This window comes from Erithacus rubecula (genome assembly GCF_903797595.1).
Source record: "Erithacus rubecula genome assembly, chromosome: Z".
Taxonomy (NCBI): Eukaryota; Metazoa; Chordata; class Aves; order Passeriformes; family Muscicapidae; genus Erithacus; species Erithacus rubecula.
In genome coordinates, this window is record NC_136661.1 from 24,436,035 (window position 1) to 24,454,454 (window position 18,420).

The 18,420-nt window shown below is 51.2% G+C and overlaps 1 protein-coding gene across 1 annotated transcript in view; it reads right to left on the bottom strand.

Annotated features, from left to right (window-relative positions):
- Positions 1-18,420, bottom strand: part of LOC306814391 (ciliary neurotrophic factor receptor subunit alpha-like) — a gene marked incomplete at its 3' end in the record, with an annotated part of 175,142 nt that overhangs the window by 20,352 nt on the left and 136,370 nt on the right. The window contains exon 4 of the mRNA XM_079330387.1: positions 10,931-11,161. Within this exon, the coding sequence (XP_079186513.1) occupies positions 10,931-11,161 (231 nt within the window). The remainder of the gene's footprint in view (positions 1-10,930; positions 11,162-18,420) is intronic.

Genomic DNA, 18,420 nt, shown 5'->3' on the forward strand with positions numbered 1-18,420 from the left:
AAGAGTCCCCTTTTTGGCCAGCCTGTCTCAACACAAACTCACAGTTTGGGATACCTCCATCCTGGCAGGCCCTCCTGCAGGAGCTGTCTTCTGTGCTCTCTGCCCTTTTGCTTTTTTTTTGTTCATAATTAAGCCCTAGAGATGTGTGGCAGCACAGACCTCATACTGCCACTGTTCCTGGGCAATTGCTCTGCTCACTCCAAGTGAGAATCGTCCCTGAGTTTTGCCAAGAGACAGGGAAGCAGTAGAAGGGAATGCTACAAAATGATGCCTGCAATGACTGTGTCTCACAGCAGCTTTGTGAGCTTTTTAGTGTCCATGAGAAAGCCCACTGCTCTTTTCCATCTCTGGACAAAACCATCCATGGGCCAACACAGCAATCCTCACACCACCATGGAAAAAATCACATCCATGAACTCTGCTTTGGCAGCTAAAAAGTGAATGGTGCTTCCCCTCCTGAGCCTTTGGAGGTGATGGGTACATTATTGGTGTGGTTATGCTGCTCCAGCAAAGCAAGTGGGGTTTGCAAAAGCCCTGCATCACCACTGACACAGCAAGGAACAGCCTGGTGCTTTTGCACACAGCAACCCACCCGTGTAATCACACCTGCTTCGCACTGATGTGAACAACAGTGGTGCCCACAGTCCTAGCACTTCCCTCTGTGCTCTTTGCTCCAGGAGCACTGAGGTTTCTGATTTTGGACCTTATCTGGCACCTGAGTCCAATGCTTCAAGTCAGCTGGAGGTAGGGAAATTCCCTTCTCCCTGGAATTCACTACTGTGAGCAGAAGCAGAAGCAAAGCCACATGCTGCCCAGGAGAGGGAGGAGGAATGGGGGGAAAGGGCTGGATGAAGGCTGTGGCAGAAAGGGGAGGTTGCCCACAGGTGACATGCCCAGGCTGGCTGCCTGGGAGCTGTCCCACTCCATGGTGTGATATAGAAACATGCAGACCTGTGTGATCAGAGGTCGCTGGAGGGAAGCCTTGTAGGGTGAGGATGGCACAGAATCATCACACAGGTTTTTGAGCCAAATTTTGTGGTTTCAGAAAATTCCTCCCCAGTCTGTGTCTTAATTTCCCCTTCTGCCTTTTCATTTAGACTCTGACATCCCTGTTTACTACAGAGCTGGGGGAGGAATGAGAGGTGGCACAGGCTGCCCTCTGTCCCCAGTGCAGCACTGGAATTCATGTCCCTGTGTTTCAGAGAGGGCAAGAGAGAAAGAGGAGGAAGAAGCTGGCGAGGCCAAAGAGCCTTTCCAGAGGGCAGCTGCACCTGGCTGGCAGCTCAGGGAAGTCAGGCACAAGGGGAAGAGGAAACAGCTTGAGTCCACATGGAGAGAGCAGGGATGAACTTTGCATTGGACAGCTGAGCAATTATTCCCCCCAAAAAGTGAATGGCACCACATCAACTGCAAAGATGTCAAAAGAAGATGTCAAAAGATGGCAAAAGATGGCTCATCCATCATACAAAAAAAAAAATTCACAGATCCCTGACTCCAGCTTGCTGGAAGCAGAACTGGCTCAGACCAACACAGCCAAAAGGCAGAGAGCTGCTTGCAGCCCTCTGCTTTCTTCCCTGACCAAGAGGACACAATGCATTCATGACACGTGACAAGCCATGCCATGCAAGGCTGATCCTCAGGGAATGGGCAGAGCTGGGGTGTGCTCAGTACAAAGCTACTCACACTGTCCAGCTGTGGAGAGGAAAAACATCCAGGGTTGGGAATGCTCAACACAAGACAGCCCAACATGAGCAGAAGTGCAGCACCAAAGCCTGAGCACAGCTCCAAACCTCCTCTTGGTTTCCTGGCATGAGTGATCTGTCCTCCAGAGGTGAACCTCCAGAGGACCCACCTCCTCATCCTACACATCCAAACTCAGCCACACTGAGTTTCCCTGTGAACCTGACTCTGGTCCAGTCATGGTTTCATGATCCCTCTGTCCTCCCCATGTGCCACTTGGGGCAAACTGCAGTGCTGGAGAGCCACTGCTGGTCCCAGCTGACACAAGGTTCTGTGCACACACTGCTCTTCATGTCGCCAGAGCGAGACCAGATTTCCCCATGCTGTTGGCAGATCAGCTAGGCACTGCTCACTTGCTTTTGGCAAACACCCCTCTCCCTCCCCAGCATCATCAGCAGCCAGGCTTGCCCAGGCTGGTACCCTGTGAGCTGTGGAGAGAGGGCACACAGCCTGATGTTAGCTGTGCTCTGCAGGCTCTGCATGGCTCCTGTCAGTGCAGAGAGGACCATCCTGAAGAAAAAACAAGCAGCTGTCACCCTAGGGATGGTATCATAAACCATTTTAATAAGGCATTTTGCTCCCCTCCCCACCATCCTAACTCATGCAAACGCTGCCTTGTTCAGTTGGCAGCAAACAATAAAGACCCCCGGGGAGCACAGGAGGGGGAGAAAAGGGACATCTGTTTAGAGCATTTCTACTGCATGGCTCTCCCAGGCTATTTCTATCTCTTCTTGTCAAAATTTATCAACTGCGTAATTGTTTAAACAGCATTAAAGTGCTTGGAGCAAGAGCAACTGGAAATTGTCCTGCAGTTGCCTCTGGTACTGATGCTGACAGCTCAGGAAGGGACTGGGGAGGAAAAGGATCCATCGGGCATGGGAACCCTCTGACTCCTTTTCCGGGGTGGAGACACCACCCTGTCCTGCTAACTAGAGGAAAATAATCTCACTTTATCTTGGTGCCCTTCCCTGCTTTCCAAGCCTGAAGCTGTGCTCCTTCTTCTCTGCTCCCTGTCCTGACCTGCTGTTAGCACACATTTAGTCTGCTAAATTATTTACAGCAGACACAGCAGCTTGGGAAACCACAGCTAATGACAGTGCCTTTCACACTGAAGAACCCTGGGCTTTGCCTGACCCTGCTGAGCCCTTGGCTGGCACCTCACTGTGTACCTGGGCCCCACAGCTGTCCCTGGCCACTACCAGAAGTTTCAGAGAGAGATGGAAGAGCTTTGGATAATGGGAAAAGATGAGAATTTACTGCTGCCTGCCATCTCCTCTGCTTCAGACAGGAAGGATGTAGCCACAGAGGATCTCCACTGTGGGGTCTTCCCATTCCTGGTGACACTACCTGGCCTGGGTACCTGCAAACATGGGCACATGTGGCCAGTGATAGGCAAGGGTTATACCCTGTGCTGGTGACACTGCTGGGGTTTCTTCTTTCAGCACCTTCTGGGAAGAGAACAGTGATCTTATTAAAGTACCAGAGCCCTTTGGAGCTATGGTGGAGAAAGGAAAGCAGCATCCACATGTGGAGCATCCACTCCTTTGCTCCTTGCCCCATAGCTGCAGTGATAGGAGGTGGCTGTATCCCAACTTGTTCCTCCCCTCCCAGACCCTGGAAGCTGGGGACACATTGCTGGTGGGCGGCAGGAAGCTCATACCAAATATTTTGACAAGGGGCACTTAGGAGCAGCTCAGATAAAATCCTTCCTGGAGCAGAGGCAAGTGCAAATAGAGAACCAGTGTGTCCCCTCCAGCCCCCAGAGCAGTCACGGTCCTCACTCAGGGCCACCATCCCCCAGCTAAGGAGAAGGATTTGTTTTTTTAGTCCTAGGCATCCCCAATTCCTGGCACTGCAGAGCAAGGGTTGTGGGAAGCTGTTTAGACTGGACTTGGGATTCTTTAACTACAGATCTGTTTTTGTCATGTTAGGCAGGATAAACAAATCTCAGGAGAGCATAAGGAGGCTGTGCTGCCATCTACCCAGGACATGGGATGTTGGTACTGCATGCAGCATTTGGTATTTGTGCTACACAAGGATGGGGAGGGTTTTCCAGGAAGCTGCCAAGCCCCAAAGCTCTTTTTCCTTCTCTCCCCCAGCCCAGCAGCTGGAGCCAGGCTCCCTCTCAGTCCTATCCCATGATCTTATTCCCAGCCTAGCTGCAGAAGAAGATGCACAGGGAGCCTCTGGGCTCGTTTCACACGGAGATCCAAAGCTCAGGATCCCACATTCACTGAGAGGGTAATTGCATCTTAAGCAGCCTGTCTCTGACCAACACTCTGGCTCGTCCTGACAACCCTGGAACTCTGCCACTGAGGGAAGGCAAGGGAGTGACCACCTTCTCCCCTTCCCAGCGCCTTTGTGCCACACTTTGTCCTGCCATGACTGGTGCAGCCATGAGCACTCAACACAGCATGAGCTCACGGTCACTGGCATGAAGTGTGGGGCCACATCCCTTCAGGAACCGTGGGGACGGGAGACATGGGAATGGGATACCACATGGCATCATTGGTGGCATTGGCCACCTCCTGGGCACGCTGTTCCCTTGGACTCATTGGCAAGGCCAGGGCAGAGCAGCTGCTGCTGCTGTCCCGAGCCGTGGCTACCCACGAACGCCCCGCTGGCCCCAGCACCGTGCGCTCCTCGCTGTCCCCAACTCCCCCGCGGCCAGGGGGGAGCCGCAAGGATGGGAGAGGGGATATTTTTATTGTTTCTGACACCGGCTGCCCCAGATTATCATGTTTTACATGGCGAGCCAAGGAAGCATCACTCTGCTATGCTGCAGCTGGGCTGGCTGCCCAGCCCAGCGCGGGGAAGGCGGAGAGGAGCAGCGGGGCGCGGGTGTGAGCGCACCAGGGCTGCACACGAGGCCACGGGCACGGCTCCATCCAGCCTCTCCTGCACGGCGTGCGGCCTCAGCCCGCGGATCGGGGCGGGAAGGTCGCCTGCTGCCTGCAAACGTGTTTGTTTTTCTAGTCCGCCTCCTAATTCGATTAGGGCTAATTGCATCTGGGAGCGTGGTGGGGGTTTTGGGTGGGTTTTTTTTGGCTTTCTCCTTAAAGAGCCGCGATAGTAATTTGCATACTGTTACCCAGTATGCTTTTCCAGCTCTCAGCCGGGCCAAGATCCAAAATCTGGTTGCAGGCAGCACAGTTCATCCACTGAATTTTCCCAGCCATGCACAAAAAGCACAATATGGGAAGGCAGAGACTGGAGAGCCTGCATGCCTACTGAAATAAAGTGGAATTTCAATGAACAAAGCATACCTGCAAGCTTGTTGATACTGCCTCTCCGTGGCTCTCAGGAATTGGAGGAGCATCTTGCTGTGCTGTGAATCACCCCAGAACCACTGCACCTAACCGGCCCCCAGAGCTGCAGGTACATGGGGGAAAAACCATGTAATGAACCCGCCAGCTCTGGGATGCATGATTCTGGAATACCAACAATCATTTAAATTTAATAACTTCACCCTTGCTGTAGGTTTGGTCCATGTTAATGTAGTGCTGCTATCGGGCACAGCCTTGGGGCTGCCCTTGTATAGGATTATTCCCCGAGGGCTAGGAACATTCTGGGAGGGTGAGAGGGATGAATCAAAGGGGTGGGTGCTGTTCCCTGCCAGCAGGCCTTAGTGCCAGGGAATGGTTGAAGTCATGTTTAACTTGTTGCTCCTGAAATAGCCTAAGTTTACTTCGGCACGGGAAAGGATTGGAAGAGTTCAGAGGGGAAAAATCCAACAGAAGGGTTTTTGGGTTTTTTTTTTAAAAAAACAAAAAAACCAAAAAACAAACAAAAAAAGAAAACCAACCCAAAAACCAACCAACCAACAAACAAACAAAAACCTCCAAAATCCCAAACCAAACAAAGGAAAAAAACCAAACCTGCATCACAGATCACTGGACACAAGCAAGGAGCTATCTGCACATGCTGACCCCAGGCCTATGCTTCTCCATCAGCATCCAGGCAGGAGCACCAGCCTGACCAGAGACACTCTGATCCAAGTACTACATCTTCACCACTGGCTGCCAGAACTAGCAAACTTCTGTTCTCCCAATTTAGCATGTCTTCAGTGCCCTTCTGCAGTTTTTTTCCATCCAACCAAGCCATGGAAGCAGGTGGGCATAGACAATTCATGGCACTGCTTTCCTCCACTGTTTAGCCTGTGCCTGTCATGGGACGCTCATGCTTGCCCTGGTGGAGCCAGAGTTGTATGTCTTAAGTGGAGAGGTCATCACCTTCTTGTTGTGCTTCTTTATTTTGGATAGGTGAAACAGGAAAAATGTTTTAAAAATAAAAACAAAAAATGGATGCAAACTTGCAGTACAACCCTCTGGTTGCAGCTGGAGCCCAGCTGGGAGGAAAAAGACTTCTAAGGCAGAGAAAAGGAAGGCTCTGATTATTTATTAGTGGCCGATGTTTGATTGCTTGCTAATCAGTCCAGAGAACACTCCGGCTCTCCTGGCCTCCCCGCTCACATGTGGTTCCTGTTGCTTTGCCCCTTTCCCCCTCCCTCTCTCTGGTTTTGCTTTGTTTGTTTTTCTGTTAATTTGGTTGTTTTTTCCATGTCATTTTCCGTCAAACCGCATGTTTTTTCCTCTTTCTCTCGCCAGCCACTCAGTGACAGACATGGAGGAAGCAGGCCAGCCTGGACTGCTTGTGCTCTGCCAGCCCCATTCCCACATCCATGGCCTGGGAGGCAGCAGAGCCCATGGGGCAGCACTGGGGCTGGCACCAGCCCACAGGACCCCAGGCCAACAGTGCCACATGGAAAGCAACTCCACTGCCTGCATCACAGTCTGTGCCCTGCTGCCGGAGGGAATTCTGCTGTATTTCCTCTCCCATGCAAACGCCATCCCTGCTTGCACTCCATCCCATCAGCCAGCAGCCTTTTTCAGGCAGCAGGCTGAATGATGATGGTCAGATGCCTGTCCACCAGGGTCTGGGCACACACAAAGCAGGACAGAAGGGCAAAGGGGAAGAGGTGCAGGGTTGGGATGGAGATAAGCAGGTTAGAAAGGGACAGAGGGATGTGAGTGGAAGGAGAGTGCCTGCCCTGGCTGCCTCCCTCCCGCCCTCCCTTTTTGCACACAAGGCCTCCCCGCTCTCATGTGCGCTCCCCGGCTTCTGGCAGCCTTTCCAACGCGCGTTTCCACTCCTCTCTGGCCCATTAGCAGTATTTTTATAACATTCTGCAACGCACAGAGCCGTGTGCCAAACCTCAAGAGTGCATTATTTCCCAACGTCTTTGTTATATCCACCCCCGGGCCCTCCGGCTGCGCGTCTCCAAACGCAGAGCTGCGGCTTGCGGGGGCAGCCAGGAACCCGGCACCACGCTCCTGTTACCCAGAGCCTTCCTTCCCTCCTGCCCTGCTCCTGCTGCTCAGCCCTGAGCACAGGCCAGGGATGCCTGGTGTGTGAAGAGACCCGGACCCATCTCTTGCTTCTGGCCACACGTGGGCATCTGCTGCTGTCAGGCTGCAGGGCAGGTGGTCACTGAAGATGAACACCTGGCTGCTCTCCTGTGCTTCACCTCATGCTCAGCTGCCTGAAGAAAGGGGCAGACCAACAAGTCACTGCTCAAAGTGTGCTGGAAGAGGTTTCTCTTGGAGAAGTGCCTGTTTCCCCCAGGTCAGTTTGTGCTGAGGAGGATTCCTGCCTTGTAGGTGGCTGATCTGGGACCTTCTGCAATAGACAAACCTGGGGCCCTTCCTTCTAGCCTTCCCTGAAAGCATACTATCCTACTACATGTGCACCAGTGTCCCCATTTCTGCAGTGAGTGAGACAGCCCAGCTACCCTCAGCCTCTGCAGGTTGCTGCTGGGCTCCCAGTCACATACCCCATGATGTGAATTTGGGTGTCAAACCCATCTTAGGGACCAGTATGAGATACCTGTGCCTTCCTCCTGCCTGCTGAAGCACATTGATGAGACACCTTCACACACTTGTGCCTGCACTGTTATGTAGCGTGCTGGTCTCTTCAGCATGAAATTCCCACCCCAGATATCTTCTTGTTCCTCCTTTGCCATTGGCATACCCAACCAATGATCCCCCTGATCCTTGTGGGCCAGAGCCATTATAGAAAACAGCACAGAGTGGCCCAATGCAGTCCAAACATTGTGCCAAATCTTCCCCATCCCTTCCAGGAGCTCCCCCTTTCAGCACAATCTGATCCCCTGTAGCTATTTCCTAAGCTGTGTTCCAATTCTCATACTAATCCACATTTTCTCTGGTTTAACTCATAATTTCCCATGTGGCATCATAGCAAATACTTCACTGAAGTCAAGACAGATTACACTGACCACATTTCTGGGCTTAGGAAACCGGTTCCCTTATCAAAGAGAGCTATCAGGTTAATCTGCTGTGATATATCCCTGGCAAGCCCCCCTAGTATGTTTTTCCCATTTTCCATTTGTCTCCACGTCTTTAATTGCTCCCTCTTCCAAGTGCACCATGTGGCCCCGCTGTGCAATGGGGTCAGGCTGTCTGATGAGGACCTTTCCTTCGCTCAGGCACTGGAGACACGTTGCACTGGGCACCACCACTGACCTCTCAGCTGCTAATGAGGCTTGCTAATGAACAGATGTCCTCACATGGGGATGAGGTGCTCCCCAAGCCTTCAGTGCACTGTGGTCCTTGGAGGTGCCTCCACAACAGAAGATCATCTCCAGGTTTTGTGCTCCCTCCTCTCCTTTAGCCTGTGCTGCCCTTGTTCTCAGTGTCGCTGCTCAGACTTGGTGGGGCTCATTTGGTATGGGGCTTTGCTGGGTTTACTTTTAATCTCCCCTGAAACCTGTCTGCAGAACCAACACTGCTCTTCTCTCCTCATTTGCTCTGTTTATATGGTTAACCCCCCTTTTAATTTCCTCTGCAAGGTCTCACTCAGCTTGACTCCTGGCAGGTCTCCCTTCATCCCTGTGCTCGCTGACCCCCACAACAGAGCTTGCTTTTAGCTTTCCTAATTGACACCCTTTCCTGGTCCTTGACTCTTCTCTGCTCCCTCTACACATCCTTCCTGTGGTGTTGTACACTCAGGAGCACCCCTGCTTTGCCTGGGGAGCACATTCCAGGTACCATAATTTATTTAATGAGATCCCCAGCACTTCTCCACGTGCAGCCCCAGTTCCTCACTCTTGCTGCAGTCATTTTTCTTGTTGCCCCAGTAAAAGAGAAAAATGCAGGCACAGGCCTGTTTTCATTTAATTTCCCATGCAACTGAAACAAAATGAGTCCAAGATCCCTCAAATCCCAGGTTTGGGCTCCCAATGCACTCAGCTGCAGCAGTGATGCTACCACAGGGCCATGCTGCAAACCTCTCACAAGTCACCCATCTCCATCTATATGCCCAAGCCCATTTACATTCCCTACTGGGATGCTCCCAAATCCACTTCTTTGCAAGAGTCCTCATATCTCCAAGGAATCAGTCATTCCCAGCAGATCCAGGACACTTAGGGTGGGGTGGGGGAAGCAGGGGCTGGGGGAGCAGTGCTGGGAAAAGAAACCTCACAGAGAACATTAAATTAAAATCCAGCCAGTTAAATTAATTACCACTAAAAGCGTCTCACCTGATTAGTTCTTTGCAGAGTTAATTGTGTTAACAATGCCAGACACTTGTTTATTTATTTGCCAGCCTCTGGAGGCTGGTGGCCCCAGCAGAGTCCAGCTGCGGATTCTCAGCTGCCCAGTGCTCAGGGGGCCTGTGAGTCTCCAGCAAATGGAGCAAATGGAACACATAGCAATAGGGAACAGCAGGATTTGGGCTCTAGGCTGAGCAATTCCCATGGGTCCCTGAGCGGATTGACAGGGATTACCATTAGCGAGGTGCTTAGCAGACGGAAGAACCATTGCAAAATCACAGCAATGCCACAGCTGCAGAGGAGGTGGTTGGAGGCTGTGGTCCTCTCCCCACTCCCCCTGTTTCCTTCAGGCTTGGGCTGCAGCCCTCTGTGAACTGGCACAACCTGGGACCTCTTCCTAGGTGGGATCTGGTGAGCACATGCCCAAGCAGAGGAGCTGCACAATCTCCTTGTGCTGCTGCCTGCACTGGACCCAGTTCCTGCCTTTTCTTAGCTGAACTACCTGTTAACAGCTCTTGGCCACAGTGCAGCTAAAAAAACCTCTAATCATTTGTTAGGGGAGTGGTCTTTTTGTCTGCCGTGATTCCAGCCCCACTCCTGCTCAGTGGTGTAACCCTGCCCTGGGCTGACTGCTTCCCCTTACTCTCTTCTCACATCGCATTCCAGCTCCTTCCAGCACCCCTTCTGCTTGGCACAGACACCAGAATCCATCCCATACAACCTTAAATGAGTTGGATGCTGTAGGGCATCTCCAAAATTCAAATCTCTACCTTATTTCAGGGCTTACACAAACCCTCCTGTGACCCTCTATCCCTGGATGGAAACACCACCCTGGCTCTGATGTCAGGTACAGAAGGTGAGATAAGGAGTAGGGGCAGGCTCTGTGTGTCTTCCAAACCTGGGAACATACAGCCACCTACATGGCACATCCCTGGATGGCGGGTTCCCATCGGTTGCCACCTCACAGCTGGCTACGCCGGCTGGTGCTCCCACACAGCCACAACTGTGCCAGTTGTGTGCGCCGTGCTGCAAAACACACAGTTGCTATCAGCTGAACAAACACAGCAGCCCTCAAAACACACAGCTGCTATCAGCTCTTAGCATCATGTGAAATACAGCATAGCTCTTATCTCCCCTGCTGAGGCCCGGGAATCAGCGCATCCCATGCCAAAGATACGCAAAATGCTGGAGAATGAGCAGCTATCCTCCAGCACGCCTGTGCACCCAGGATCCTGCAAACCCAGGGATCACCAACACCTTCTGGCTGCCCCTCTGAAGCAACCACACTGCAGTAATCCCAGCCAGGGCTTCTCCTTGCTGACTGCAATCCCCTCTGACAGCTCTTTCCAACTACAGAGATGGTTGTTGTGGCACAGGGCTAGAGGGAGAAGATACATCCCTTCTCAAATTATTCCTGAGGCATCATTTAATCTACGGGTTTGGGGCAGAGTGCCTGATTCCAGCTGGGATTAGTGTGCCATGAGGACCTCATATAGCAGTGTGCAGTAGACAATCCTTTGTAGGGAAAGTAAAGGGGTTGGCCTGGCAGGAGGGGGGGCTGTGGGCGTCAATATGGGAGCAGAGAGTGTCCCCCTCAATGTGACATGGTGGGGTACTCACTTCCCACCCTCAGGTAGGTCTGGTATTTGAGGTGCCAGGAGGAGCCCTCGTAGCAGGAGTACTGGCCACTCTGTGACAGGTTGACATTCTTCAGGATCAGGTAGGACCCGTTCAGGTGGGACTCGTCGATGTCGGTGCCGTTGACTGTCCAGGTCACGGCTGCATCCCAGTCCATGGAGCCACACTTCATGGTCACATCTGCACCTACCCGCTCGTACTGGGGGTGGCTGTCTGTGGGAAGGAAGAGAGGAAAAACAGGTGAGCTCAGAGCCCCTCAGCACAGTTGCCTTGGAAGTAAGATGTCACCTTCCCATCTGGGAAGTAAAAATGACTGCGGTGTAGGCTGACATTGTGTTGGTGTCCAGGAAAGCCCAAGTTCTGCTCCTATCCCCAGCCATGATTTGTTTTAGACTAGAGTGGACCAGCTGGTAAATAGCAGAGGATCACAGGCCACCTCCACCCACAGGATGGCTTCCCCTCACCTTTGCTGTGGTGAGCACACGTCAGGGCTGCATGTACAGCTCACCAACCAAACACCCCACAGCAAGGCCAGACACACAGGACATTGCCAGTCATATGTATCAGAAATTCCCAGCAGAGAGATGACACAGCCCCAGGATTTGTCAGCAGCAAACTCCACATATTTACCAGCACAGATGGGAAGCAGGTAATTCTCCTTGCAATTCCCTATCCAGGAAACCAGGCAGGAGGTTTGCAACCTAACCATGCTCTGCTGTGGAAAGGCACAGCTGCTTGGTGCATGCAGGGCTGTTTGTCTCCCTGTCTGGGTTTTCTTTTCTTTCCACAATAACATGATACCTTGCTGAGCTGTTTGATGTAGCAGCTCACGAGTGGGGCAACACAGCTCATTGGGCACCAGCTGCCTAATTGAATTTTCTCAGGTTTCTGGACAGGAGCTGGAGCTGACATTCATTAATGATCCTTAGCAACTGAATATTTCCTATGTTGCTGCACTTGGCTGTGCTGAGCTGCATGTGGCAAGGATAAACCACGTGAGTGCATGTGCGTGACACAGGGTGAAGCAGGATGGGAGGATGAATGGGGATGAGGTTCCTTCAAGGCTTCATCAAGCCTTTGTGCACAGACAAGGATGGTTTGGTTCTCAAAATTCTCCTGGGCTTTAAAACCACATTTGACAAGGCTCCTTCCAAGGAAACTTAGCAGCCCTGACACATGGGGAAAGTCCTTGCAAATATTTATAGCAGCTGAAGTCACGAGACCAAAGGTGAAAGCAAGCTGTCAAATGTAGCAGAGAAGATGTCATTGTGGAAATCTGATGGAGATCACAGCTGGATCAGATCTGCCCAACAGCCTCGTAACTCAGGTAAAAAGGGCCAGGGCAGAGGGAAGACAGACTGCTGCTGGGGCTGTCAGGGCAGCCAAATCACAGCTGGGCTCTGAATGCTGCAGAAGGACATCACAGAACAGACCACCAGGCAGCAGCCCTGTGTTGATTAGTGCACATGCAGCCTTGCTTTCCATACACACTCTGGGTTTCAAATGTGCCCCAGGATCCACAGGAACCCATCTTAGAGTCATCACACTCCCTTCCCTTAAAACATCAGCTCAGTGGTGACCAAGAACTCAAACCCAAAATGGAAAGCACTGCAACTCAAAAGCCATGAACAAACCTGTCCCCATGCTGTTATAAACAGCACCACTGGAAGCAGGGTAGAGGAAGGAAACAGGAACAGCTAAGGCTGGAAACAGATCCCACATAAGGTTTAGTAGACTCTAACCCTTCAGCCATAAAAGGAGACAACCAAGCAAAAACGTGACAGACACCTTAGCAATGATGAGTGACATGAAGAGGACAAATAGAGAAGGACTGCTTGCTCTTTCTCCTAATGAAATAAGGGAGAGCAAAACAAGCATAGAAAGTGATCTTCTTTTTTGCACGAATTGTGATTAAATTACAGAAACCTACATCCATCAGATGCTATTGATGTCAACACTGGATGGGGGGAACAATAAGTAAATGAATTCATAGCAGAAGATGACCTAAAACACTGAGCTGTCCAGTGAGCCTTGGGAGATTGCAAGCAGCTGATGGTAGAGATGGATGGGAGAAGCACCTCCAAGGCTTCTCCCCTCTTTTCTCCCTCTCCAGACATCAGCTCCTGGGTTGCATGGATAGGTGGGACCACATGGACTTGGTCCAGCCATTCCTTGTGTCTAAGCTCACATCCTGATCCCATCTGCAAAGTTGGCTCTGGAGGTGTGCCTGGCAGGTCTCAGCCCTCCTGCAGATGGTCTGTCAGGACACCTGCTTCTGACAGGAGTACAGAAACTTTGGGAATGTTATCCCTGCTGGAAAAGGGGGTGCTAAGGACAAGGAAAAACTGGTTTGTAGTGAGTATGGGATTAGTGGGATGCCTCAGGACCATTTCTGACACTAGCCAAGGACAGAGACCTTTGGGAAACTGTTCTGATCAGAAAAGTGTATTGCAAGGATGTTAAAAAAGCTGGGAGAATGTACTGACAGACAGAAAGAGGAAAGAACATCTAAGATGAAGCATCTGTGTGAGGAGGCGTAGCTGGAACAGTACCAGATAAACAGACAGATAGGCAGAAGCAGAAAAAGACAGTGGATGGGTGGATGGATGGATGGATGGATGGATGAATATGTGTAACCACAGACAGATGGACAGCAAGCTGGATGGGCACAGATGGAATGGAGGAAAGGAAGTATGGAAGGACAGTGAATGTGAGTGGTGTTGGGTGGATGGTCATCTCCTTGAATGGCTCTGGATGTGGATGGATGGTTGGATAATGAACAGATGGACAGATAACTACACACATCAATGGATGGACAAATACAGATATCAGAGTTCGAGTAAGAATTCAAGCATCTTAATCAATTTCTCTAATTTCTTCTATTGCATCAGGTTTTGTCCTCATGTTTCCTATTGGCTCATATAACCATTTACCATCCTTACACTTGGAATTCTGCTTATCAGTGACACTGGAACTCTGATGCCCACCCTTGCACCACCCACCAGCCTTGCACAGAGAAAGGTTCAGTGCAGTGATGGACCCACAGACCTGCCACTCTTGCCTGGCTCCTACCTGCCTGATGCCTATTCCCAGAGAAGGATTGAGATGGGGGAAAGCTCTGGGATGCTCAGCTCTGCCTCTCACGACTGTGGCTGAGAGCTTGTCCATAGTTAGTGGCTGAAGGACTAAGCTGGGAAGGAAAAAAGTCACCTTGAGTTATTTCCTTAAACACAGTGCAAACACACTGGCATTCATCCAGAAGGGCTGAGGAAGCCATTCCTGGAAGACAGGTCTTTGAAAGCAATGCTCCTTTCCAAAGCAATGATTTAAGGCTCCTGGTGAAGGAGAAACCCAAAGAACAGCTTCAGAGGAGGCAATTCTCCCAGCAGGGTTTGCTGAGGATCTTACAAGTCCTCATGTCCTTCCTTGTCCCATGCCAGGTGTGGGAGTCCCACCCAACCACAGTGACATGCAGATGTGGCTACTCCTTTGGGAAGGGGCACCATGAGGACAGCACCCCTGGAATGCTGGGGAAGCCTGTCTTACACTAAGAACAGCAGCTCTGCTGTAGGATAAGGATGAGTGGGGGTGACCAGAGCTCTGCTGGAACCCTCCACTTCCTGCAGGCTGGGAATGCACCAGAGCTCCACAGCTCCCTTGAGCAGGCAGGGAAGGGAGGTTTGCCCACACTCCTGGTCACGGTGTCACTGGTAACCCACAGGATCAATGACCATGATGGTGCCTGTCCTGCAGGGCCAGCCCTTTTGGATGGAGATCAACTGGTGACATGGGTGTCCTGATGGAAGATTCGAGCTGGACATGGAGGATAATTTATTCTCCTGGAGGGAGACAGGTACCCATAGAGAGGGCAGATCCTCATCCATGGAGGTTGTCAGGGCTTTGTTGAAAAAGCCATGGCTGATTTTCTGAGTGGGACACTGGACTAGACACTTCCAAAGATTCCTTCCCAGCAACATGGATGTGACCACTGGCTAGAACTGACACCTCAAGGTACTGCCCTGCCTTTTGGGTAAAGTGACACCACCAGGCTGTGATGCCATCATAGAGGGGCTGTGATGCTGCACCCCCAACCAGCAATGTGCCTCTCAGGATCCAAGCCCACCAAGGGCCACATCCTCTGCCAAGCACAGCACACCTGCCAGGCACAGCATGGCTTATGACATGAAGTGCCAGATCTAGAAAGGAGCCATGATGATGCATAATGGGAGAAATTACAGCTTTACCCACACCTCTGCAAAATTCCAGTGGAGAGAAGATGGGAGTAAACATACAGAGCTTCTAGTAATGAACCTGGGGCAGCTTGGTGGAATGAGCTGTGAGCTGCTTTGCTGCACTAGCAATGATGAGTGGCAGCTTGATGGGTCCTGCAACTGCAACAGGGACCAACAGGACAGCAGAGAGAGATGTGGAGGGACAATGAGACAAAACAGCTGAGATGTGGGGCCCTTGGAAATATATTTGATACTTCCCAAACTCATCCAGCTGGAAATCCAATAGAAACCTCATCCTCATTTTTTTCCTTAATGGAATCTTGACCTACATCAAAATAAAGGGCAATAACACAAGGAAATCCTGCAAAAAGCTGAGGACTGCCCTGGTGTGCACTGTGCTAGGAAGGAGCAGAACTCCTCTTGGGACATTCCCCATCTTCACTCCTCTGCCTTTGCTCCAGCTGAGGCTCCCACCTCCCCTCCTCAGCATAGGCAGCTGCCAGGCATGGCAAGAATGCTGCTGGGCACTGGCATTTGTGGAGACACAGATGTGGCACTGGGGGTCTGTGCTCAGATGCCTGAGGGGTCACTGGAATGGGGAGCAGAGGAAGTGGAGAGGACAGTTTGCATTCCTGGCACCAGTGCTCACCACAGCCCTTTAATGGGTGTCTTTCAGCCAGGTCCTGTGGCAAGACAACATCTAGCAGGGCCAAAACCACTCTCACTGCCACAGTGATTTACAGGCAGACTGGGACAAATACTCCCTCTGAGCACTCTGCTGAAATGCACTGCAGGGTTGTGGCTCATGTAAGCAGTGAGCGAGCAAAATAAAGGTACTGCAGCATTTTTGGGGAGAGGGATGAACACTCTGCAGGTTCCACAGCCTCTGGCTCTTCCCTTCTTTTGCAGATGGTGAAACCAGCACAGTGAGAAAGGCCATGTCTCCACTTTCTCTGATAGGACATGGATCACTTCTGCAGTGGGACACATACGTGTCTTTGGACAGAGGCCTTCACATCACCCCACTGACCTTCATATGTCCCTCCCACAACTGAGAAATCAGCCACAAATAATTGTCACAGCAGCTAATTAGCTCTCTGTGTACAGAATAAATTACAGACTCACAGAATCACTAGGCTGGAAGAGACCTTCGGGATCATCAAGTCCAACCCAAGCCCTAACACCTCAACTAAACCAGGGTACCGAGTGCCACATCCAATCTTTTTTAAAATATATCAAGGGATGGTGACTCCACCACCTCTCTGGGCAGACAATTCCAGTACTTTATTATTCTTTCTATGAAAAGCTTTTTCCTAATATCCAACCTGTATTCCCCTGGCGGAGCTTGAGACTGTGTCCTCTGGTTTAGTTGTTTGCTGTGTGGAGAAAGACCAACCCCAGCTGACTACAACCACCTCTCAGGGAGCTCTAGAGTGTGATAAGGTCTGAGTCTCCTTTTCTCCAGGCTAAACACCCCCAGCTCCCTCAGTCATTCCTCACAGAGTTTGTGTTCTAAGCCCCTCACCAGCCTCGTTGCCTCCTCTGGACGTGCTCAAACATCAATGTCCTTCCTAAACTGAGGGGACAGAACTGGACAAAGCACTCGAGGTGTGGCCTCACCAGTGCTGAGTCCAGGGGAAGAATGACCTCTCTGCTCCTGCAGGCCACACCATTCCTGATCCAGGCCAGGAGCCATTGGCCTTCTTGGCCACCTGGGCACACTCATGTCCAGTCAGCTGTTGACCAGTTGTTGACTCCCAGGTCTCTGCCTGGGCACTGTTCAGCCCCACCATCCCCAGCCTATAAAATTTCAGGGGTTATTGTGGCTAATTGTATATTTAATATTCACACAGTGCCAGGGCTATGCTAAGAGCTTCCCAAGCATACAAACCAGAAGGGTCTTTCATTCCACAGCTTCCCATGATAATAAATGAGATAAATCAGCCCACAGAAGATGAGCAGGGAGCTCTAGAGGATGGAGAGGGCAAGAGGACAGAAAGGTGGCCTGACCAGCCTCTGTGGGAGGATGTTTCTGGTCTTCTCCAGCCATGGGACAGGGTAGTGGAACAATCCTGGCACAACCTCCCTTGCTTCAGGACCCATGCCCCGTGGCCTGAGCAACCCCATCCGTGTCCAAAGAATGCCAGTGGCTCCACTCCCCTGTGCAGCCTGACAGCCCATGAGGGCTGCCCTTCTTGACATGAAGCAGTCCCTGGCCATGGAGAAGGTTTCCTGACACCAGCTTCCCAAAGCACACCCCATTCTTGATCTCCTCACATCTATTCCCTGTGATGCCACTTGGTCTTTGCACAGCTTTTCTTGCCAGCAGAAACCTTCCTTCAAGGAGAAGAAATTTCATGCTTAAGGAGGCACTTCTCCCACAAGTGATTTAAAACTGGATGTATCTTTGTAAGGAAACAAGCATAATTAAGTGTCATTGATGTAGCCAAAGATATGGACTGTTCCAAGTTAATTTTGTCCACTAATGAAGAGTTGCAGAAAGCAGAGACCGCATTTGTTTGCTCTACTTTGGTAAATCCCTGGAGTCAGCAGCTTTGCTCTTGACAAGAAAAAATAATTAGGAAGAAACTTTAATTAAGAGATAACAGATGGGTGCTAAAGGACTTGCACTCAATCACAACACGATACCCTGGAAGCAGACCTTGGTTTACTTCAGGAGTGTTGTGAAGGAAGGACTTGACCCCTGTTCAAGGCAGGATCCAGGGCAGGAAAACCTCTTGCCTCAGCCTGGATGTGACCCCAGAACATCCTCCTGTGGGCATTGGCAAAGCTCTGATGCTCCTGCAGAAGTTCTGCTCCAGCTCTGTAACAGCCTCACCTTTTGCACCCCTTTGAAGCTGCACCCCAAACTCATATGGGGATGTCCATTGTGGGGTGACAAAAGCCTTCATGGCCCTTCTAGCTGCTCAGCTGCACAAGGTGATGCCTCTCCCACGAACCTTAATGCAACACCTTCTGGATCTCTCTGAGGATGAAGGGACACTTTTGCCATCAAATGTTCCATTGTCACAAATGATAGTCCAATGCATGGGGTCCCTCCTGGGATGGATGGTCCAGGCAGTGGGGAGGTGTGATGCCTGCCCTGCTATGAACTTGACATGCCATTGCCCAGGCTGAGCTCCAGGTGACAGGAGCAGACAGCACGGCAGCACCATCAGGATGGTGTCACTTGCATCACTCATGCACAGGGGCCAGCAAGGCTGTGCAGTGGCAGAGAAT